The 25,097-nt window shown below is 33.7% G+C and overlaps 1 protein-coding gene across 1 annotated transcript in view; it reads left to right on the plus strand.

Moving 5' to 3' along the window:
- Nucleotides 1-488: 488 nt before the first annotated feature.
- The window catches only part of Ndufs4 (NADH:ubiquinone oxidoreductase subunit S4), an 83,664-nt gene continuing 59,055 nt past the window's right edge, over nt 489-25,097 (plus strand). The window contains exon 1 of the mRNA XM_047556847.1: nt 489-614. Within this exon, the coding sequence (XP_047412803.1) occupies nt 517-614 (98 nt within the window). The 5' untranslated portion in view covers nt 489-516. The remainder of the gene's footprint in view (nt 615-25,097) is intronic.

The following is a 25,097-nucleotide window of genomic DNA, read 5'->3' on the forward strand; positions in this document are numbered from 1 at the left end:
AAAAAAAATCCTTCAGGAGGCCAGATTGTTTGTGTGTAAAATATGATCATTACAACTACAAAAAATGAAACTAAATACAGTTCTGTCCTGGGGGCTTGCAAACTGAATCTGGTAACATTTTGGGAAAGTACTACTTTAGTTTCTCAAGGACTAAAGCCGCTCAGTCCCTGATATTCTCAGTTCTTTGAAAAATTATGAGTTGCAGGTGTTTAAATTTTCAAGTATTTTCTTTTGGTCTTTTCATTATCATTGCAAATAATCAGTCCTACCAACTAGCAGGGATTATTCTTTATGAGGGTAATATTTACACTTAATGCACTTCTTCATTTTTCTTTCATCCATTTTCCTTCTTACCTCTTTCAACCAAACCTTTTAACTCTTTTCTAAACACCAGTATTAGAAGGAAAGCTGACACCACACGAATCCGTTACGTTGCGGTTGCACTAGCTTGAGAACGAAGGAAGTTAGACCCTTGCGGGGATCCGTACTCCCGTCCTGCTGTTTGCCTGCAGCAAGATGGCGGCGGTCTCAATGTCAGTGGCGCTGAGGCAGGCGTTGTTGGGGAGAAGGGCAGCGGCTACAGCTGCTATTTCCGTTTCCAGGGTTCCAACCAGGTAACAGAATTGTCAAGCTTCTCCTTCAAGATTCTCAGGTCCCTCCACTGTTGCGGAGTCCTTCCTGGCCGAGTCCCGGAGGAGGCCTCGGGAAAGCGTCCTCCACTGACCCTTTCTTCGGGAGAGGGCGGCGGACTTGGGACTAGCTGCTTTCGCTGGCGCTGGCCTTGCGAGTAGGGGCGTGAATGCAAGTATGGGGAGGAGGATCTCCGGTTTCTTGGAAACTTTGGGTCCTTGGCTGAGGTAGAGGGTCTCCGGGGAGCGGTTGTCTTGGGAGCGCTGAGCGGAACCTTAGCCCCCAGAGAAGGGGAGGAATCTCACGGGTTTCTCTCCCCACTTTCGCATCCCTTCGATTTGTCACCTGTTTGTCCACTCCTCCAGGCTTTGCTGTAAGTGGTGTTGATTGGGTTTCTGCACAGAACGATTGTTTTATTAGTCAGTCCGCATGGCAGAAAAACTTTTTCTTAGGAATTTAGCGTTAATAAAAATATCACTGCTAATAATATTGGAAGACATTTTTTATTTTTATTTTTTTCGGTGTTGGTGAGGAGCCCGTGGCCTCGCATGCTAGGCACGAACTGTACCACTGAGCTACATCCCGAGCCAGGGAAGGTAATTAAAAAAATTTTTTTTGCTTGTAGACGGGACACAGTACCTTTATTTTATTTAGTTTTTTTTATGTGGTGCTGAGGATAGAACTCTCCATGCATGTGAGGCAAGTACTCTACCACTGAGCCACAACCCCGGCCTCAAGGGAAGGTACTGAAGGTAGTCCCTGAACCTTGCCCATCCAGTTTTACTAAAGTGTCACAATAATTTAGGCATTGTTTTATTGTATTGTCTTAAAGCAATACAATGTGATGGTGATTTTTTTAACTGCATTACTTAATCCTTCATTTCCATATTTCTCCGAATTTTTCTGAATTCATTGTAGTATTAATATGGTACACACATACATATACAGGTTAGCATTTTTTAAATTTTTTAATTCTAAATAGTTGTACATGACAGTAGAATGCATTTATACAACAGGTTAGCATTTTTATCAGCAGAATCTTGATGTCGCTTTTTACACAGCCTCTTAGTACAAATACAATCTAGGGACTTACATTGAATGTCTACTGCATGCTGTGGAGACTACACTAAATGCTTAGACTAAAGTTGGAAAGATTGGATAGGGGTGGGGTTGGGCGGGAGGAGGAATGTGAGTGGTTAAAAACTGAATAGAAAATGTGTTTCAATGCTTATTAGTGTTACTCTAAAGAAATATAAAGGGAATGTGGAATTAAATGAGTTAATTGGAACTTTTGGAGGTGACTTAAGGTTTTTAAATAGTGTAATATGAAAATGAAGAGAGTTTGCTAGATAGGTTTAGTGACTTGAAAAGACTTGAAGGCAATAGTAGAACAATACATAATATAGAATAGCTGAAAAATAAAGGTTCTCAAATTGGGGAAAGATAAAGGATAAATTATAATTTAGTGTTCTACATTTGGGGAACTTGAAAATGGTTCTCTAAGGTAAAATACTCCATAGGTTAACTTAAGGCTAGTATAGCAGTAATTCCCTTTAGTTCTTCCCCCTTTGACATTGTAAGGATTGATTTTCCTTTCATAAGTAATGTACTCATGGTAGCCCTAGAACTGAAAACAAGTTTGAAGGGATCACTGCTGTATGGTTAATCAAAACATGTCTGTATATCTGAGTTTAGGGCACAGCCATTTTTCCCAGATTATAGTAGATGAAGTTAAGATATTTGATTTTGAGAACTCTGATGATTATGACTACAAATTTAAGAGTTTCTGCTTGCAACTGTTAACAAGAGATTTGAAAATAACATTTTAAATCATCCAAGATGACTTTCGTTTTACATCTTAAAAAACTTAAAAGTCAAGGAAAATAGTTTTAAAATACAAATTAATATGTTTATTTACTTTTTATGCACTCCACACCCCCCCCCAAAGCTGATGATGTTCATCTTACGTTGAGGGAAATTTGAGGTTTCTTTCCCTTAAATATTATTTTGAAGCACTCATTTACCATTATACTTTGAAAGTAATGAGATTCTGAAAAGGTTGAGTAGAAAAAGAACCAATTAATGGGGAGATAATGCATTCAAACTTTATTTTATTGTAATGCTTAAAAATTTGCAAGTGACATTTCAGATATTTTGTAAAATAGAACAGAGAAAAGAACTATCAATGGAAGGAAGTAGTAAGCTGCTACGTTAACGTTGAGTTCACTTATATCATTAAAAATCGAAAAGCTAAACAAAATCCAACAACATATACACACAAGCTTGCGAAAAGGTTATTTAAATAGAACCAGTGATTTCAACTGATTGACTGAACTTGTGCTATAGAGTCTCCATGTCCCTGGACTGAGCCTGAGAGAAAACTTGATGAATCATCTACATTTATCTTTACTTTCCTAAGGAATTTTCCAGGGTAAATTTAACTATTTAGGATATTAATGCATCAGCCAGATAAATTTGCATTCTTTCAAAATCGCAATACTTGGGACTTAGGTTATTTGATGTGTTATTTATTCATTTTGATGTTTTCATATATATTTATCTCACCTAGGCCTATATCATCACTTCTGAATTTACACTTGATCTTGTGTTTACCTCAAACTTTTCTTAGGGTGGTACATCCTTAGTGAGTGTTGCTTTATTCTTGTTGCTTTATTTTCTAGTGTGCATTTGGGTCTGCGGGGACCACCAATGAGGAAGGAGTGCTAAGGTTAACAACAGTTCTGTAAACCTGTCTGGGAAACAGACTCAGCCCAAGTTTGAGAAACTTTTAGAACATTTAAAACCAAGAGATTGGCTTCTACTTCAGATAAGCTGGATAAACAAATTCCTGTCCCTCAGGTGCAGCTGGCTACTTTTGCTGTCTTTGTTAACACATCAGAGACAATGGATACTCACCTTGAATTCTATTACTTTCTGGATTGAAGGTATCTTATTCATAGATTTTGTACTTATACATTTTGACAAGCATCTTGACCCCTCTTGTATTCAGTTTAAAAAGCAAGAGGTGGAAATGGATTTATTTGGGAAAGCGTACTCATTGGAACATAACAACCTCTTTGTAATTAGGGTAACTAACTTCATCTGCAATTTTTAATAGTATGAGGGCTTAATGGGGAAAGATGCAACAGTTTGATTCCTATGTAATACCTGCTAGAAGAGGTCAGTTTGGGGATGGAGTAAATGTAGAATTCAGGCAGGATACAGATGTACAAAATACAGACAACTTCAAATGGAACAGCTTCTAAAATGTATAATATCCCATGGAAAAAGCTGATCTTTTGGGGTGGAGGGGCAGTCCTGGGGATTAAACCGGGCTAGGCAAGCACTCTATTACTGAGCTATATTCCTAGCTTGATTATCATTTTTACATATTTATTTTGAGCTCAAATGAATAACAGCAGCTAGCATTTATTTCTAACTTGCTGAATATTGACTAATGTGTCATGGATTTCCCTTACATTATCTCATGTATTTCTCACAGTAACCCCATGAACTTAGTGTTCTCAGTTTTCCAGATGAGTTTATAAAAGTGAAATTACTTAAGTTCATATTGCTTGGAAAATATTCTGGTTTAGTTATCTAAATGAATATTTTGACTTTTACAGTTGGGAATATTATATCTGACAATAGTAAATTAAAGCCTCAGTATCTTCTGCCTTTCAGGAAGTTGTGTTCTTTATTTGCAAAACTATCTGATATTCTTATCTTCACTTATTCTTGTTCTTTTTTACAGTGAAAGGAGTTAATATTTTTAAGCTATGGATTTTCCCCTCAATTTTATAATTATTTTGTGAGAGACTTATCATAGGTGACTTCATTATACTTTTTTACCCTCTTAAACAAAATACATGTAGTATATGTGTTAAATGAGGTATACTGAACATAACTTTTTGTTTTCCTTAATGCAGTGATAATTAGGAAAAGCATTTATTATATTCTGTTACCTTCAAAACCTTATCAAGTATCTACTATGACACTGGAGTTCTTTTGTCAGTTTTTTTTTTTTAATTTTGTTTTAGTTGTTGATGGACCTTTGTTTTATTCATTTATATATGTATAGTTCTGAGAATTGAACCCAGTGCCTCACACATGCTAGGCAAGCACTCTACCACTGAGCCACAATCCCAACTCACTTTATGTCAGTTTTTTATAGCATTTTTAAATTGTTCTAATTAGTAGAACACATTAGTAGAATACATTTATGCATTTTGATAAATTATACATAAATGGAGTATAATTTCTTATTTTTATTATTGCACATGTTGTAGGATCACATCAGTCATGCAGTCATATATGTACATAAGGTAATAATGTGTTTCTACTATCCTTCCTACTCCCATAACCTCACCCCTCCCTTCACTCCCCTGTATCTAAATCTAAAGTAACCGAATTCCCTAGTGCCCCACCTCCTTATTGTGAATTAGTATCCTCATGATAGAGAAAACATTCAGCCTTTTGTTTTTTGGGATTGGCTTATTTTGCTTAGCATGATATTCTCCAACTCCATCCATTTACTGGCAAATGCCATAATTTCATTCTTCTTTAAAGCTGAGTATTAGTCCATTGTGTATATATATGTATATATTTTCTTTATCCATTCATCTGTTAAAGGACACCAACCTAGGTGTTCCATAGTTTAGCTGTTGTAAATTGAGCTGCTATAAACATTGATGTGTCTGCGTCACTGTTGTACACTGATTTTAAGTCCTTTGGGTATAAACCAAGGAGTAGGATAGCTGTGTCAAATAGTGGTTCCTAATAGTGTTTTTGTACTCTTTATTGACCTGCCTGTTTTCCTTTAGCAGTTTTACCACCCCTTTTCATTTTTCATGGTCTTGAATATCAAGTAACTAAACATATTAGAATTACATGTCAAATCATGTAGTCTTAATTAAGCTCTGATGATGGCTGAACTTCATTGTGATTAAAATCTTGAACTCTTTTTAAAGCTGAGGGATTATACAGTTAATATTTGAGTTCTTATAACTTTTTTGTTTTGTTTTCTTTATAGGGTCCAAAGAATCTGGTAGACCTTATTGTAACTGAGTTAAGTGGTGGCTACTTGCTTTATAGTGACTTTCATTGAAATATTTGAATATTTGAGTAAAATATTTTGTCTTTTCTCTAACTACTGACATGAGAGTAATTCAGAAGTCCTATTTCAAGTTCTCTTCTTTTTATCTGTTACTTTGATAGTTAAATACAACCTTAGGTTCTTAGGACTGAGTGCTTAAATGTAATTTTCTTGTCTGGAGTCACTGGACTTAATTTTTCTTTCTGAGATCATTTTTTAGTTTAATGGTTTTTAGATGTTTGCTGTGCATCAAAATTACCAGTTGGCCCCAGTATTTTGGTCCAGTATGTTCAGGTTGAGGCTTAGCTCTGCGGTGATTCTGATATTCTGATAGGAAACTAGAGCCGAAAACTATTTTTTTAAAGTTTTTATTCAGAAATATTTTTCCTTGGAAGAGGAATAGGGGAAATCTCCTGAAATAAAGTTGCTTCCATTGATGCATATTTTTTTAATCTAAATTAAGTTTTATGCTTTTCACTCATGTACTATACAAAGACTTTTTAGGGGGAAATTTTTTTGTTAGAGGGAGAGAAGGCAGTTTGATAGTTTTGGAGAAAGCAGACCATGTTACTCCTCTCTAGAGACTCTTGTTCTTCCTTTTGGAAGGGCTCAGGTTTAATATAGTACAGCTGTTGAACTCTGCCCTTCAAAGTTTTAAGAAGAAAGTGTTTTATCCTTTAAAATGGAAATGTGTTTTTTTTTTGGGAGGTGGTCGTTGGCTGGCTATAGTTCTCTAAGAAAGTTTCTTGCTTCTCTAGAGTTCTCGTTTCAATGATTTTTTTAGAATTGTTTCAGTTGTTGGGAGCACCACCTTTGAGTGTAAAGATCTGACTGCTTTTGTAATGTTTTGCTATATCCTTAACAAAGCTAGATGAAGAATTTATTTCTTTGTGTTTTCTAGGGCTCAGAAATATGTTCTTTCCTTTATTCAGCTGCTCCATACATAAGTAAAGGCTCCTTCAATAGGGCTTACTAGACAAAAGATCTGTTCTAGATGACTGTTAAGAAAACCATATGGTTCTCCTAAAAATGTCAGTCTGTCTTGATGAGATTTAAAGTGAACACAGATGTTTTGAGGACTACAGTTCTTTTGAGGACTACCATTCTGAGTGGAAAGAACACTTCTTTTTTCAAGCGATTTCTTCAATATACTTATAGAAATTTGCATGAAACTATGACCTTTGTTTCTAATTTCACTAGCCTTAATTAGACAGCAGTAATTTGAATTTAATTTTATCATCCTTATTACAAATGAGATTTGGAGAAGTAAAATTCATCTCATAATGTAGCTTTTGTTCATGTATTTTTCGACCTTTAAAAAATGTGGAACTTAAAATGCTTTGTTACACTGTTGTGTAATGAGAAGTGATGTTTTGACAGGAAGGAATACCTTTCTGTATGTTCAGTGCCTTCTATCATAGGTTAGCTCTACAAGTTATATTTCATAGATACCTATAATGTTTGAGTTAAAAGAAAACTCTAGGTTCATCCAACCCAACCCTTTTGTTAATGCAAGGATCTTGAGAACTTTCTGCTTCCTGATCGTCTGTCAAGGAAGTATGGTGAATTTATGGTGGCTCTAGAAAATGCTCTGTACTTTTAGATTACTTGATAAGTGACATTTCTCTTTGAAACTATACAGAACAAGTTTAACCTCTTGTGATCTTGTCAGCTTTTCACATAATTGAAGACTTGGTCATCACTCATTCTTTCTCCAGATCTGTGCTCCAGATTTCGCATCTTCAGTTCTCTTAGTCTGTTAGTGACTAGATTTCCTGAATCTTTACTGCCTTTTGGTACTGAATGTTTTCCATTTTGCCATTGTCTTTTTTTTTTTAAACTATATCCTATACTTGTAATTCAATGAGATTATAAGATCATGGTTTAGCTAAGTTTGAATTGAAGAAAATTGACACTAGGTTAAATTTTTAAAAATTTTATTTTAAAGATTATCATGAAGAAATTTTACCTTTTTCTTTGTGGCATATAGTTATTAGAATCCCCCCGATCCCCACCCCCATTCTTAGAATTTAAACTCATGTATAGAGTTCTGTAATGACCACCATAATCAGTACAGAATACCAAAAGACTTCATTACCCCACTCCCTCATGTTATCCCTCCCTGATACCTGTAATCCCTGATCACGTTTATCTTTTCTTTATAGATTTATACTTTTCCGACTATAATATAAATGAAATCATACAGTGTACAACCTTTTGAGATTAGCTTCTTTTAGTCAGCATAATGTCTTTGACATTCATCCAAGTTGTATATATCTAATAGTTCATTCCTTTTTACTGCTAAGTATAGTTCATTGTGAGGATGTATCATTTTATTTATCCATTCACATTTTGAAAGACATCTGGATTATATCTGGTTTTCGGCAATTATGAATAGAGCTATTGTAAACATTTGTTTACCGGGTTTTGTGTGAGCATTATTTCATTTCTCTAAGAGTAAACAAATACCTGTGGAGGAGATTTCTGGGTCAAAGGTAAGTAAGTATATGTGGAACTTTATAAGAAATTAGCAAACCATTTTACAAGAATGGTTTTGCCATTTTGCTTTCCATCTCCAGTGTATGAAAGTTTTAGTTGTTTTGCATCCTCATTAACATTGGTATTTTTGGTAAAGCCATTCTAATAGGTGTGTAATGATATTGTGAGTTTTTATTTTGTAACAGCTTTATCATCCTATAGGATATAATTTGATAATATTTAGTACATTGACACAGTTGAACAACCATAACCACAATTTTAGAACATTTTCGTCACTCCAAAAAGAAACCCTGTGTATATTAGCAGTCACTCCCTGTTTCTCCCTTCCTTCTGACCTGAGTAAATACTACTCTACTTTTTGTCTCTATAAATATTCCTGTTCTGGACATACTATACAAATGGAATCATATAGTATTATATGGTCTTTTGTGACAGGCTTCTTTCACTTAGCATAATATTTTCAAGATTCATCCAAATTATAGATTGTATCAGTATTTTATTCCTTTTTGTTGATGAATCATCTGTTGTATGGATATACCACATTTAATTTGTCTGATAAATTGGTGGGCATTAGGGTTGTTTCCACCTTGTGGCTATTACAAATAATATTTTATGAACATTTGTGTACTAGCTTTTCTGTGGACATATGTTTTAATTTTATGGGTCATATTCCTAGGAATGGAATTGCAGAATAATCTGATAACTATATTTAGCTTTTTGGGTAAATGCAGATTGCTTTCTTTAATGGCTGTAGCATTTTACATTCTCACCAGCAGTGAATAAGGATTTCAGTGTTGTCATATCTTTTCAAATTCTTACTTTTTTTTTTTTTAATTATAGCCACCTTTTTGAGTATAAACTGATATCTCATGTCTTACTCGCATTTCTGTGATGACTAATTCATTGTTTTTTATTTTGTTGTTGCTGTTGTCATTATTCTTAGTGTTGGGAACAAGGTTTTGCTTGGAACTCATAAATCTTCCTGCCTCAACCTCCCTAGTAGCTGGAATTACAGGTACACACCACTTTGCCTGGCTCATTGTGATTTTAATATGCATTTCCCTAGTAGCTAATCATGTTGAACTTTGGTGAAGTATCTCTTCTTGTATTTTGCCCATAATTTATTTGGGCTGCTTGTTTTCTTATTCCTTTGCTTTGACAGTCCTTAAATATTCTAGATGAAAATTTTTGTCACTTAAGGGAGGAAAAATAAAGTTCTTTTTCTCATCTTTGGTAACTAGGATGACTCATCCTATAACAAAACAGATTAACAGAACCACATACAACATTATTTAATATGTTTTACCTGATACAGGAGCTTTCTTAAGGAAACGACCCTGAGTAACAGTTAAACCTGTTTTTTTATTCTTAGTTTTGATCAAGAGTGAATAGTGAGGAGAGATGCCATGGGGAAAAGGGTGTGATCTGATGATAGTAGGGAAACCTTAGCAAGACCTGTTTGTTCAGATTCTTCTCTGTGACACTTCAGAGAAAAAGAGGTGCCTTACCTGTAGGCATAGAGAGAGCACCACTCACTTGAGAGTCTTATGATCTGCAGCAGGGAAGATTAGGAAATCCCTTCCTAGATTTTATAACCTGCTTTGAGGAAGAAGGGGCAGGAGAAAGAGATGAGAGAGCCCTTCCTGCTTCTACAGTATGCCAAAGTAGCATATTTGGGGGCATAGTGTGTTGGGTATATCGTTCATAAACATTTTCTTCTAAATCTGTAGCTTTTCATTTTCTTAATATCTTTCATAAAGCAAAAGCTGTAAAATTTAATTAAGTCAAGTTTACCAGTTTTTTTTCTTTTTATGAATCGTGCTTTTATTGTATTTAAGGACTTTTTACCTAACCATAGGCCATGAAGATTTTTAAAAATATTTTTTTCTTGAAGTTTTGAAGTCTTATGTTTGCATTTTGATCCATTTCATTTGAACTTTTGTATAAAATCCAAGGCTTAAGTCAAGGGTAATATTTTTGTGTATATATATGTACACTGTTCTAAAATCATTTATTTTAAAAAGTCTCCTTTTTCCTTTCACATTTTCTTTTTTTTTTTTTTCTTCTCCTTGTGATGCTGGGGATGGAACCTAGAGCCTCACACTAGCTAGGCAAGTGCTCTGTCACTGAGCCACACCCTCAGACTATTTAATCGTTCCTTTTTTTTTTTTTTTTTTTAATATTCTTTGTTCCATTAGCCTAAATCCCTTTGTCAGTATCACACAGTTTTTGTTACTGTAGCTTTATTTTAAACGTGTTTTGTAGTTGAGTAGTTATGATTCTTCCAATTTTACTTTTTCTTAATTTGTTTTAAGCTATTCTAGTTCCTTTCCATCCAAATTTTAGAATCACTTTGTTTCTATTTATGAAAAATCATGCTGGAATATTGATTAGTACTGCTTTAAATCTGTAGATCAATTTGGGGGAGTTGACTTTTTTTCTGTGTTGAGTCTTCTAATTCAGAAACATAGCATCTTTTCACTTATTTGTTGATTTCTTTTATCAATGTTTTGTGACTTTGGATATGCACATCCTATATATATTTTATTAGATTTATGCTTAAGTATTGCAAATTTGGGAGCCTGTGATAAAATGGCATTGCTTTTTAAATTTCACTAGAAATTGTATATTTACTGTATATAGAAATATGATTGATTTTTGTGTTGATTTTTATATCCTGCAACTTTGCTAAATTCACTTGTTCTGTAATTTTAAAAAATAGATTCTTTGTTATTTTCTAAGTAGACAATGATGCATTCTGTGAATGGAACAATTTATTTCTTCATTTCTAATCTCTTTATTTCCAAGAGGCTGTTAAGTAAGACATTCAGTTTTTTACCATTAAGTACAATGTTAGGCAAAGTTTTTTTTTTTTTTTTTTTGGATAGAAATTCCATTTACTAGATTGAGAAGGTTCCCTTCTACTTCTGGTTTGCTAAAAGTTTTTTTCTTGAATGGATATCATATTTTTTGCCTGATGCCTTTTGTATATCAATTGGTAAGTTTTTGTGAGTCTTTTTCTTTAAATTGTTAAATATGACAGATTACATCTATTTCATTTTCAAATTGGACTAGTCTTGTATTCTTAGAATAAACCCCACAGTTGTGTTGTTTTATTATTTTTGTATAATGCCATATTTGATTTGTTGAGGATTTTTATACATTATGTTTATGAAGAGTACTAATTCTTAGTTTTCTTTCTTTGTACTATCATTTAAATTTGGCATCAGAGTGACGCTAGACTCATAAAATAAGCTAGGAAGTGTTTCCTCAAACTGTTTTCTTTTGAATTGCTTTAACTTGAAACAAATTTTGATATGCTGTATTTTATTTTCCCCAAGACTTGATTTTTGATCCATGGATTATTTAGAAGTGTTTTGCTTAATTTCCAGGTATTTGGAGATTTTTCTTTCTTTCTTCCTTTCTTTTTTTTTTTATTAATTTCTAGTTTAATTTCATTATGTTTTGAGAATCTGGTTCCTTGTACTTCTCCTTTTCAGTATTCGTCACAAAACTTGTGGCTCTCCTTACCTTGCTCTGTAGCATTTGTTCTACCAAAAGCAGGAGTGAAGGAACTGGAGGACAGAGGGGAAAAAATGAAAAAGAGCAATGGATCCTGACCCTACCTTCTTAGAATCACAGCTTAAATGAATGGAAAGAACTCTTCTTGCAGATTTCCATTGTTGTCACTATGTGGTCCCAGTATTGCTTAAGGCTGGTCCATGGTGTGTAATGATAAAAGGAAAAGAGAAAATAAATGGGCAGTTTCCACAGTCTCTCAGCATAAATTCCCTTTCTTGCTGCTTGGGTTAGAGCATTTCTCCTAAGAGCAATTCTGGTTTCCAGCTGTGTTAAATTCTGGCAGAGGACATTTGAGGCAAAAAAAAAAATAAGGTAAACCCTGTTGATTCAGTGAGACTTTGAATTCTGGTGATCTTGTCTGATCTGCCTGCTTTTTACTTTTCCTAGGCTCCAAATTGCCACTGCATGCATCCTGTCCACATTTATTATTCATTCAGTGGAAAAGACAAGGGGGAATGTGCTGATTACATCTTACCATCCTAGGATAAATTATTTTCAAAACTATTTTGAATATTTCTTGCATTCTAGCATATCTGAATAGATTTAAAGGATTAAAATGACAAAAAATTCTTCATATGGTCAGATTCTCAACCAGTTGATTTCAACTTGGAAGAAATGAAAGGATTTATGTATCAGAATCTTGGAAATGGGGCACAGAGTTTCAAAATACATGTGTTCTTGGTTGAAAATGGTGACATTTAATAAAAGAGGGAAGTCTATAAGTGATTTAGAGGCAGAAAAATATGTTGAATCTTTGATTTAGACCATCAAACAATAATTGTTAGCTTTTTTGAAAGAATGTGAAGATCAGATATCTATTTTGAATAACCAGTAGAAGTTTTGGTGACTTCTCTCTAGAAATTAATCAATAAAGTACATACACATATATGTATATATGTACTTATATGAATACATTACACATACACACACAATCAGAATTACTTCTAGGGGATTTAGGGATCCCAGGGTTGGTGGCTCTTCCATAAATAGTTTCAGACCTTATATTATTTCTGCCAGCTCTTATGTTAGATCTTTTTTACTTAAACATGTCAGAAGGCTAGAAACTCAGATGACTGGTTTTGGCAGGAAGAGGGAATTGGTCTATATCACCAAGCCATGGAAAGGATAACTAGTCTCAGAGAAAAGAGCTTGAAAGCTACCAGGCTCTCTTTTATAATATATCTTTGTTTTTCTCTGAGTCACATTACTACTTCAGATCATTTTTTTCCATGTATTGCAGATATCATAACTGATGGAAGCTTTTTCAGGTTTATTTTTCATAGCTTTATTACCAGGGAGGGACTGAAAAATCTCATTTTTTTGATACCAAATTTAAAAAAATCCTGGAGAGGGACTGAAGTTGTGAGCTCTTGCCTAATATGCATGAGGCCCTGGGTTCAATCCCTAACCTGATCAAAAGTAAATAAGTAAAGAGGGAAAGGAAAAAAAATAAATAAAAAAAAAGAGGGAGGGAAGGGGAGAGGGAGGAAGGAAAGATAGATTTGTAGATTGGTCTTAGGGAAAGACTTGATTTGCAGCTCAGGGTTTACGATAATATACTCTATGTTTGTAATTCTGCTTTTTATTTGTATCATATGCATGTGGCTCACAGGAGCCTTGGAAGTCAGATGTAATGAAAGCTGCCCTCTGCCTTCAAAAATGAAGACCAGGAATATTTTATATAGCAATACCTTTAGGGAATGAATAAAGTTTGTATAATATTATATAGACTTTGTATAGACCTCCTTTCTAATGAACTCTAAAACTTTGTAAGAGTTTATTCACTCATTGAACAAATTTGTTTCTAGTTTTAAAAACTTTGATTTCTATAGACTTTACTAGTATGTGTATTGTTTTGCAGGAATGGGTATGGGGGACTGAACTCAGGGGCATTCAACCATTGAACCACAATCCCCTATTTTGTATTTTATTTAGAGACAGAGTCTCACTGAGTTGCGCAGGGCCTTGCTAAGTTGGCTGAGGCTGGCTTTGAACTTGTGATCCTCCTGCTTCAGCCTCCCAAGCTGTTGGAATTACAGGCATGTGTCACTGTGCTTGGGTAGTATATGTATTTTTTGGCATATTTGCTCTCAGGGTAAACAGTGTTTGAGCCTAGTGAGACAACTGTTATGTGCCAGGATTGACCAGAAACTGTATACAGTATAACATCCCAGCAAAGAAACATCAATCTATAGTTTTCTCTTAAATTTGAGAATATGATAGACTGCTCATTTCTTGCACGTATTTTCATTTTCTTCAACAGCTGCCTTTTAGGCTCTTGCTCTTGCCTTTCTGCTTATCTCTCACAGATAACTGTGATGGTAGTCTTGTCTTCCATCTTATTAATGTCGTAGCATACTATTTTAATGCATGATTAGCACTGGGATGAATACAACATTTATCTGAGGTTATTTCACAAATTTAGTTCCCTCATTCCTTAGTTGAGATTTAAAACATTAATTTGTCACTGATGAGTCCATCCTAGTTATTTCTTACAAGTGGTCCCTCATTAGGCCTCAAGTTTTAATTTTGGTCCTAAATTTAATCATTTGGCTTTTGAGTTCAAACTGTTGATGTGGCCAACTTCCTTAATAATTTGTTAACAAATCCTTGATCCTAGTTTTGGGAAACGTTGCTTTCCAGAGATTTTCTATTACATCCTGGTATTAGCCATACTGTTGGGCTGTATTCTTAGCCTTCTCATACTTGAACTACTTTATCATATCTGTTTAGTGAGTAGTTTGGAGCACTTGTTCTGTGATTAGCTCTATCCGCATTTGAGTCCCAGCTCTAATACTTCTTAATTATGTGTTTCTATTTCCATTTTTGTAAAATAGAGATAAAATCACTATTTTGCAAAGTATATAAAGTACATAGTGTGGTACCTGGCAATAACAGCATTGTTATAATCATTCTTCTGAACACCATCATTATTCTTTCTTTTGTAGCTTCTATGATTTCTTGTTTCCTTTCTTCGTTTCCTTTTTTTCCATTTGTAAATTTCCCTTCCTAGATTGTCAGAACATCCTTAATTTTGTCTTATTTATTCACATGTATATCAAGGAATTTTCTACACCTACTTTTCCCAGATTGTGACTTCCCATGCACTCCTCAATCCAAAGCAATCTCTCTGACATTTACCATTCCACTAAATTAGCTTTCATCAAGGTTAGCAGTGACCCTGTTGCTAGATTGAATAGACTCTTTTCTCAGTCTTTATCTTACATAACTTTTGCAGTCCACACAGATGACTTTCTCATTCTCAAAAGATTCTTCCTTTGCCTTCTATTTTGACTTTCCTCCTTCTCAGTTCCCTTTGAAAAAAAAACTGTTATCTTTTGATCAATTGTTGAACTGTCAATGTTTCTTAAGAGTTTGATTTATAGCTGTTTACATTTTAAAAAATTTTTCAAATATTTTAATTTGTGTAATATTTCATATACACGAGTATATTTAACAATGTGTTAGGAAGCATAATAGCAAAATGAATTCTGGTGAATCCACCGTTGAATTATCAGTATCTTTTTCCTTTGTACACTCTAACATTGAATAATGGTCCCTCAAATATGTTCATATCCTCAGCCCTAGATCCTATGAAAGTTACCATATGGCAAAAGGGTCTTTATAGTTAATGATTAAGTTTAGGATGTTGAGGTGGGGAGATTATCCTGGTGGTATCACAATGGTCCATATAAAAAGAACACAGGAAGCATCAGAGGAGAAGGCAATGTAGTCTGAAGCAGATGTTGGAATGATGCCATCACATACTAAGGCATGCCAGCAGTCTCTAAAAGCTAGAAGAGAAAGGGACAGATTCTGCCCTATAGCCTCCAGAAGTATCCACCCCTGTTTACACATTGATACTACCCCTGCAAAACTCATTTTTGACTTCTGACTTCCAGAACTATATGAGAATGAATTTATATTGTTTTAATGCACTAACTTCATGGTAAATTTGTTACAGCAGCTGTAGTAAACTGATATGTTCTCCTTGTATCTCATTATCTACCATGATTTCAATTTACCATCTATGTATACTTCATTTTCATCATATGTACTTTTAACTCAAGAAATTCAACACACATACATGTCAACCAGAAAAGGGTAGAGAATGTTTAAAAACATGTAAAAATGCAAGTTGATTATCACATTTTTTCTACTTGGTAATCATTTAGTATTGAACTAGAGGAAGAGTAATTTGTGGAACTGTCTTAAGAGATATGGTGTGGATCTCCATTGGGGGATACTTCCTAAATAACTTTCAGGGGTAACTTTTACTATTCACTGTTTTCGCCAATCTAAATCTGTTTCTAACGTTTACTTTAAAACCGCTTTCTACTTAAGATGTGATTCTGTATCTTTTTTCTGAATTCTAGACGCTTAGATCTAATCCACTTTGGACTTTCCACAGGCATATGCTTCCTTCTCAGTATATCTAAAATAATTTGATGATCATTTTTTCCTTCTTATTGTCACCAGTACACAGCCAGTTGTCTAAGGTAGAAACCCAGGCATTGTTCTTATATCCTTCCTCTCTTAGGCCTCAAATCAACTAGTTATTAAATTCTAGTACTCATTTTCTTAACTCTCAATTTCCATCTTTGCTGCAGTCATCGCTAGGATCTTCCTGCTTCCTAACTGGTCTCCATTTGATCAATGTCAATTTGTACTTCATGTTACATACAGGATAAAGTTCAAACTTCAATGCCACTGAGTCCTTCATGTTCACTACTCACATCTTCTGTTCATTCCTAGGCATTCATAATTTCATCACTTTCTTTCTGGACTGATCTCTCTACTTGCAATTCCTGAATGCTTTTTTCCTCCTCTATAATTAAGATTCTGTCTTCCTAGATTATTTCTTCTTCCTCTGTCTCTGGATCTGTGTTGCCCATTTAAGTTCTATTAATAAGTTCATCAGGTAATAGTTTAAACATTCTTTGAGGAACATTATTTGAATTTACAGATTTAGATTAAGTACTATTTTGTTGTGTGTTTAGAGCCCCTGTTGTTACGTCTTACCTCTTTCTAGTACAGATTGAGTATCTCTTATCTAAAATGCTTGGGACCAGAATAGTTTTGGATTTTGAAGTTTTTTAAATTTTGAAATATATGCATATCTATAACTTGGGGATGAGACTCCAGTCTAAATATGAATTTCATTTGTTTCATATATACCTTGTACACATATCTTGAGAATAATTCTCTGTAATATTTTTAATAACTTGTGCAAGAAACAAAGTTTTATACTATGGAATTTTCCATTTATGGTATCATGTTGATGTTCATTAAGTTTTGGATGTTGGAGCATTTCCTATTTTGGATTGTTATATTAGGAATGCTCAACTTGTATTTCCTATACTTCATTGTGACTCTCTATTTACTTGTCTTTGTTTCCCTCTAGACTAAAATCTTTGAAATCAGGAACTGTTTTTTTCTTCACCAGTGTGTTTTCACAACATAACATAATGCTTATTGTATAATAGATCTTTAGTATACATTTGCAGACTCGTTTAATCATGGAATAGTGTAGAAATTTCAAAATGTTCCACAGCATCTTCTCTATAAGCATTATAGCATTTTAGGTATTATTTTTCTCATGAAATAACTTTGGGTTTTAAATTTAACCTTCCTTGACAGTAATGTCACAGATAATGATAACTTTTGTGGTTTTAGGATGCTTCTTTTAAACATTTAACTTAAGGCAATGTTTACTAAAAGGTACAAGTGGAATTCTGTCAGAAAGGTAAACTCTTCGTGTGATTTGGGTTCTTATCAGAATATTAAAGTTTTCCATGAAAGAATGGAAATGTATTTCAAATCTAATGAATTTCTAGTAATAAAGCATTATTATTATTATAATTTGTAACAAATAATGATACAGCTGTTATGCTGTAGATTTTGGAATGGCAGACTAACTTTAAAAACTTAAAAGGTTCTGTTGTAGAATAACCACATGATTTTATTTAGTTAAATTTATTCATTTGTATTTATGTTAGAAATAAAAAACAAGTCAAAAACAAAATCTCCTAGGGCTTAAGGCATATTTGAATATTGTAGGTTTGTTGCATTTTACCATTTTGTAATTTATTGGAAGGGAATTGGGAAGAGACAAAATAAGTATTGGTGGAAATATTTGGGAAGATGAAGGATTCATGTCTTTTCAACCAAAATTAAAATACTGGTTATGTTATTTTATGCTTAAGTTTAAAAATAAATCATGGATCTAATTGATAAAACTGTACCATTTATAATAAGTACTGTTTTAGTTACCTTTTTTTCCGTTGTGATTTAAAGATCTGACCAGAACAATTTCACGGGAGGAAGTTTATTTGAGGGCTCCTGGTCTCAATCCATAGACAGCAGACTCCATTCCTCTGACCTCTAGGTGAGTTAGGACATCACAGTGGAATAGTGTGGCAGAGGGAGGCGGTCCTCATGATGATCTGGAAGCAGATAGAGAGGTCTCTACTCCCAAAGCCACACCCCTAAGGAACCACTTCTTCCAGCCACACACCATCTGCCTCTAGTTACTGGTTTACCCCATCAGGGATTAATTCAATGATTTAAGGCTACAGCCTCAACCTAAGACTCCAAACCTTCTCCAAACCTTCTCGTGTTGTCCCACACATGAGCTTTGAGGGATACCTCACATTTAAACCATAACAAGTACTAAATATGTGAATGATTCAGAGTAATATGATGCTAAACATTTCTTAAGTGGCACATAATAATTATACAGAATAATGGGTTTCATTGAACCATATTTATACATGCACATAACAATTTGATCAATTTCATTCTCCAGTACTATTTCTAAACATTTTAAAAATCTTTTCTAATCCTGAGGCATTGAATACTTGGTGAAAGCAAAAAGTATCTGGACAGGACAAGCAAATAGGTGTAGTTTTCTAAGGAAATTTTTTCCTGACAGTTCTGCATCATGACCCCACATCTACTCTCAAATACAGTTTTTTCCTCTAAGCATAGAAAATACCTTGTATATACCTTTATCATAGAAATTACCATTAGCATTCAAACCACATTGAAATTATTGTTCATATGTCTAACTTCTCCCAGTAAACTATAAAATCTTGAAAGCCAACTATCGGATCTAGCTAGCATTGTGCATAAAATATAGTAGATGTTTCAGTAGATGTTTGATGAATTGAGAATAGCAATTAAAATTTTGGAATACATTCTTTTTAAAAATATTTTTTAGTTCTAAATGGACCTCTTTTATTTATTTATTTATTGCCTTTATTTTATTTATTTATTTATTTTTACGTGACACTGAGGATTGAACCTAGTGCCTCACAATGCTAGGGGATCACATTACCACTGAGCCACAACCCCCTATTCTTAAGCATATATTGTCTATAAAGTTAAACTGAATTTTTAAAAAAGTAGATGCACTGTTATATAGTTAATCAGTTTTAAATTTGCCAAATTTTTAAAAACTCCTCTTCAGAGTATTTTATATTTTCTTTCTTTCTTTGGTCTTTTCTCTGTTTCTCTCTCTCTCTCTCTCTCTCTCTCTCTCTCTCTCTCTCTCTCTCTCTTTCTTTCTCTCTCTCTTCTTTCTCTCTCTCTTTTCATTTTCAGTTCTGGAAATTGAATCCACGACCTCAAGCCTGCTAAGCATGATTTCAAGTAGAGCTATATCCCTAGACCCCATGTATTTTATTGCTTCGGTATTTACCAATATAATGAAAACTATTCTAAAGTTAAAAAATAGCTTCTTTAGGTGAATTTTTTCCTCTTTTTTTTCCTCTTTATTATTATTATTTTGGTACTGGGGATTGAACCCAAGACTTGGTGCATAGAAGGCAAGTGCTTTACCTCTGAGCCCCATCCCCAGCCCAGGTTAATAGTTTTTTAAATGAAGAAATGTTATTATGACTAGTCAATGGAAAAAGTACTGGTTTTCATGTCTTATTTTCTTGTTTATTATGTTGGTTTTGTGATTAAAATCAGATTGCATATACAATTCTGATAGTAGTTCTTATTAAAAAGTCTTTGGCTTAGGCTTCTAGTTGGGTATTTACTAAGAGAAGACAGTGGGAGTTTAAATTACTCTTGTCACAGTGTAATCGACTGGAAGTGGATGAATCTTAAAATGATTAGTGAATTTTTCTTAAATGGTACGAAGTCCTATAAAACTAAATTTAATAACAAGCAGGTTATTTTCTTCACTAAGCTAACTACTGTGAAGTTTTTTGTGTGTATCTCTCATAATATTTTTTGTCACTATTATTACTTGTATGCATATATATTTCATTCTGTAACATTTCTGAGGTGATAGAATCTAGACTATATTTGTAATTTTGTTTTAAAATTCTACTGGGATTTTCTTTTTTAAGTTTAAATAAATTAGTAGGTCCATCAAGTTTACAGACATGAATTATTTTTTTTTAAATGGCACTGCTTTGCCAACTAGTACAGAATATTTTCAGCTTTTCTTTTATTAACAGTTTACCTCTAGATAGTTTTTAAAGATAATTTTTTAAAATATATTTTTTAGTTGTAGATGGACACAATATCTTTATTTATTTTTATGTGGTGCTGAGGATTGAACCCAGTGCCTCACATGTGGGAGGCAAGTGCTCTACCACTGAGCTACAAACCCAGCCCTAGACAGAGTAATTTATTATAAAATCTTTCCTTGATATGTATTTGATTTCAAAACAGTGATTGCTTTAGAATAGGCCACAGATAGAAAATATAATTGTTTAGGAAATGAATTTATTTTTTTCAAATCTGAACTCTTTTTAGCTGAATTCATGACTTAGAGTTGGCATGGATTTTAATATTAAGCTAACATAAACTTTCAAAACTTCTAAATGGAACTCAGTTGTTAGTTTAACAACTTTAGTTTCTCAAACCTAATGATGATTATTCCTAATAATTTTGCTTGGAATATGTCAGAAATTGTGCTAAGAGTTTGACATTTATATCTCATTTAATCTTCTCAGTAGCTCTATGAGGTGATACTTTGGTTGACTAGAAGTAGACAATACTAAGGTATGACTGGTTAGCCATATGGTCAAATCGAACAGGGTGTCCTTGATGAAGAAGACTCATAGGTCCTGTGATGAGAATCTTGGTTCAGTCAAACTAAATACCACAGTAGTTTGATGGCAGGACTAGTTAGATCATAGAACAATGTCTTCCACAATGTGGAAGAGCCTAGGCCCAGATCGAGCTTTCAACATTACTCTTAAGGTGCTGTGTTTGCTAAATTGTGAAACCTTGTTCAGTGGTGCCCAGAATTTTTCTAGCCAACAACATATATTTCAAATACCACTTATTTCATCAAGGAAAAATATTTTCTATCTTGATTTATAATAACTTAAAAAAAGAACTCTATTTGATATAAATTTTAATAATGGTATTTGAAGTTCATGTCCATGAATATCCTCTTCTGGAAAGTGTAAATAACTATCCTTAGGGTATAGTTTAATTTGTACACATTAGATGGTGCTATTATTACTGAAGATTTTTTTCTTGTGTTAATTAACAGCTGGACTAGCAAACATTTATTGACCAAGTGCCACGCACTTGCAAAGACTTTTATATACATTGTCTCACTTAATCCTCACAGTAACCATATGTCATAAGGAGAAATACAGTCACCATTGGTTTTTCAGTATATTTTGAATAGTTGATGGCAAAGAGTTCTACCCCTCCCTCCCTCTCTCTCTCCATATATATATACACACATATATATGCATATGCATATACATAAAATCAATTCTGTATAATTCCATCTCATCTGTATCTTCCACCTGTTCATTTATTACTGCTCTCTCCACTCCCACCTCCCAAATCATTATTATTAGTTTCTAATGTTGGAGTTTGTTTATGCATATTCAACAAAATATATTCTTATTCTTCTGCATTTTTCCTCAGACGAAGCATACTAATTATGATTTTTATTTCAATTTTACTACTTTATTTAAATTTCCACACATGCAAAGAAATTAGAATACAGTGAATCCAGAAATACACCATTTAGATTTCACATTGTTAATATTTTACTATTTTTTGCTTATTTTGCACATATATGGATATGAATAAGATGCATATATACATATATTCTTTTTTACCTAAGCCATTTGCAGTAATTATAATTGTCATGGGACTCCATCCCTAAATTCTTGCATTTTCAAGGTAAAAATGAAAACTTAAGCAAAGAATGGCATGATGGGGTGAAAGATATTTTTGAGATAGATAGGACTGGAGGCAGGGAGGTCAATTAAGTGATTGTTCTTTTAGTCCAGGTGAGAAAGAATGGAGACAGAAACAGCAGTAGATTTGGTAGTACTTTGCAGGAAGCAGGCAAATAGCTCACCCTGTAGAGCACTCACCGAGCTTGTGCATGGGCCGGGGTTCAAATCCCCAGCACCTCGGAAGAAACCAAAAAGTGGTAGTACTTTGCAGTTGATGATATGAAAAGAAAAAAAAGGAAAAAAAAAAAAAAAACCACCTATTTACATTTGTTCAGAGAAAGTCTGGTAAAGATGTGCTTGTTCATCTTTTTGTAGTATTCTCTCTGCTCTTATCACTAAATGAATTGGTCCTGCTTGTTCCTAGAGAAAAAACGAACATTTGTTTCTATGCCAGGCACTGCATACCAATTACTTAACATGTTATTTAATTCTACCAGTAACTCTGTGAGGTATTATTATACTTTCTTTTGCAGATGAGAAAATTGAAGCTCAGAGTTGTGAAGTAATTTGTTCAAGATCGTATTGCTGTTAAGTGGCAGATCTGGAATTTTAACATGGGTCTAACCCTCTTAATCACTACATGATTCTTTTCTAATTTGTTTCATGAAGTGAAAAAATTACAAATGTTAATGCTATTGTTCTTCTAAATATATTTGTAAGTCATAATCATGTGATCATCAGCCTTTGAGAAATGTGTGTCCAAGAATATCACATTTGCTGATGAACAGACACATTGTCTTTGAATTGAAGAGCAACACCTACCACTAGCTTTTTTGTTGATGTTGCTTATGATGTAATGTTGCTAATCTGTTCAATTACCATCATATCTTATTTATAATTTCAGCGTATTTTCTTCAATCTTATTTACTGTTTATTTAAAAAAAAAAATTTTTTTTTTAAGTACCGTGAATGATTGCACCCAGGTGTGCTGAGCCACAGCCCCAGACCTTTTTATTTTTTGTTTTTAGACAAGATCTCACTAAATTGCTTAGGGCCTTGCTAATTTGCTGAGGCTGGCTTTCAACTTGGGATCCTCCTGCTGCAACCTCTTGAGTTGCTGGAATTATAGGTGTGTGCCACCATGTCTGGCTATTTTAAAGTATTATGATGCAAAATAATATTAGTGGTTTAATGACTGATACAGATTCCAAAAGATTCCTAAACTAAGCAAAAATAAACAAATTGGAAACTTTATATAATATATAGCCTTTTCTTCTTGAATTAGGAGGTAGGTTGTTCAAGATGAAATAGTAACTGTAGAGCTGCTGTGAATCATCCAAATAAATGATTTTTATTTTTAAAAATTTTATTTGTTCTAATTAATTGTGCATGATAGTAGAATGCAAATTGGTGCAACCATTATGGAAAGCAGAGTGGAGATTCCTCAGAAAACTTGGAATGGAACCACCATTTGACCCAGTTATCCCACTCCTCAGTTTATATCCAAATGCTTGACCTCTCTTGAGCTTCTAAGGCATAAGAAAATAAATCATGCTGCCCTTAAGATCAAAAATGTAGCTTTTAAAAGGTAACATCTTGATTAAGTTGAAAATAGTAAATTCTCAAGATATAACACTTTTATCATACAGTATAAAATGGATATCATATAACTTAAGTTATCATATGGCATTCATAAAGAAATACATAATTAGAGAACTGCTTATCAAGCTGTAACAGTTATGATACTAAACCCCCAAATATCTCTGACTTAAAATAACATTTATTTCTTGTTCATGGTATACATATTTTTTGTAGGACAACTAGGAGCTCTATTCCATATGTTCACACTTGAGGTCCTAGACTGACCACTTTTGGTTTCTATGACAGAAAAATAGAGTTAGGTATTCACTTTTAAAACTTGTACTAGGGTTGGGGAGATAGCTCAGTTGGTAAAGTACTTGCCTTGCAAAGCGCAAGGCCCTGGGTTCGATCCCCAGTACCGAAAAAAAAAAAAAAATAGTGCTAAATACTGTCACTTCCTCTCATATTTCATTGACTGAAGTAAGTCACATGCTTATACCCAGCTTCAGAGGTGGCAAGGAAATGTAACCTCACCATATGCCTAGAAGAACTGAAATATTAGTGCATAGCCCCAACACAAGCCGTTTGAAGAATATACAGATTATTCATAGTTAATTAGTACATTCACTTTTAAACAGATGCTAAGTTGCTCTGAAGTAATACTATTTTGATTGAATCATGGGTTTTGATACTAAAAGGTAAACTAGGTAACTAGTAGTTATTTAACTGGAGGAGTCACCTGATTTATTGGGCCTACTTTTCCTTGTCTTGTTCATTACATTTCCATAAGGATATTAAAGAAGATTTGATTTTGTGTTTGTTTATAACATAAATCTATTAGTAAAGAAAGATTCAAAATCATCCTCTATTTTTATACAAAACATTTTGAATAGTGGTGCCAGTGTAAGGTCTAAAAAATCACAAGGGGTGGTAATTGGTAGAACATATGGTAACAAAAAGTATCACCATATTTTGTGTTATATAGACATGCACTAGAAGTTTTTAAAAAGTGTATAATTTTGGAAAATTTGTTACATGAGGCAGTACAAATGAATAATTATATTGAAGTTCAACAGCTTCAATCTGGACTTCTAAAATTTTGTGAAATGGTTGGTTAATATATACAGACATAGTATTTCTACATACATATGTGAAGAGGCTCTCTCTAGGCAAAGTTCTGAATCTTCAGCTTTGACAAACTTTTGCATTTGTTTTTCTTTATTGGTAGTATAAACCAGGGTTCCACAGTTTTTTCACAAGGTATACTCTTTATTTTTAGTTATGGTAAAATATGCATATAAAATATGCATAAAAATTCCCATTTTAACCATCTTTAAGTGTAATTCATTAACATCAAGTTCATTCATGTTGTGCAAAACCATCCGCACTGTCCATCTCCAGAACCCTTTCATCTTCCCATATTGAAACTCTACCTATTAAATAATAACTCCAGCCCGCCTCTGGCAACCACTCTTCTATTTTCTTTTATTTCTAGACTCTTTGTGTGAATGGAGTTGTACACTGATTTTTCTTTTGTG

The sequence above is a fragment of the Sciurus carolinensis genome, chromosome 6, assembly GCF_902686445.1.
Source record: "Sciurus carolinensis chromosome 6, mSciCar1.2, whole genome shotgun sequence".
NCBI lineage: Eukaryota > Metazoa > Chordata > Mammalia > Rodentia > Sciuridae > Sciurus > Sciurus carolinensis.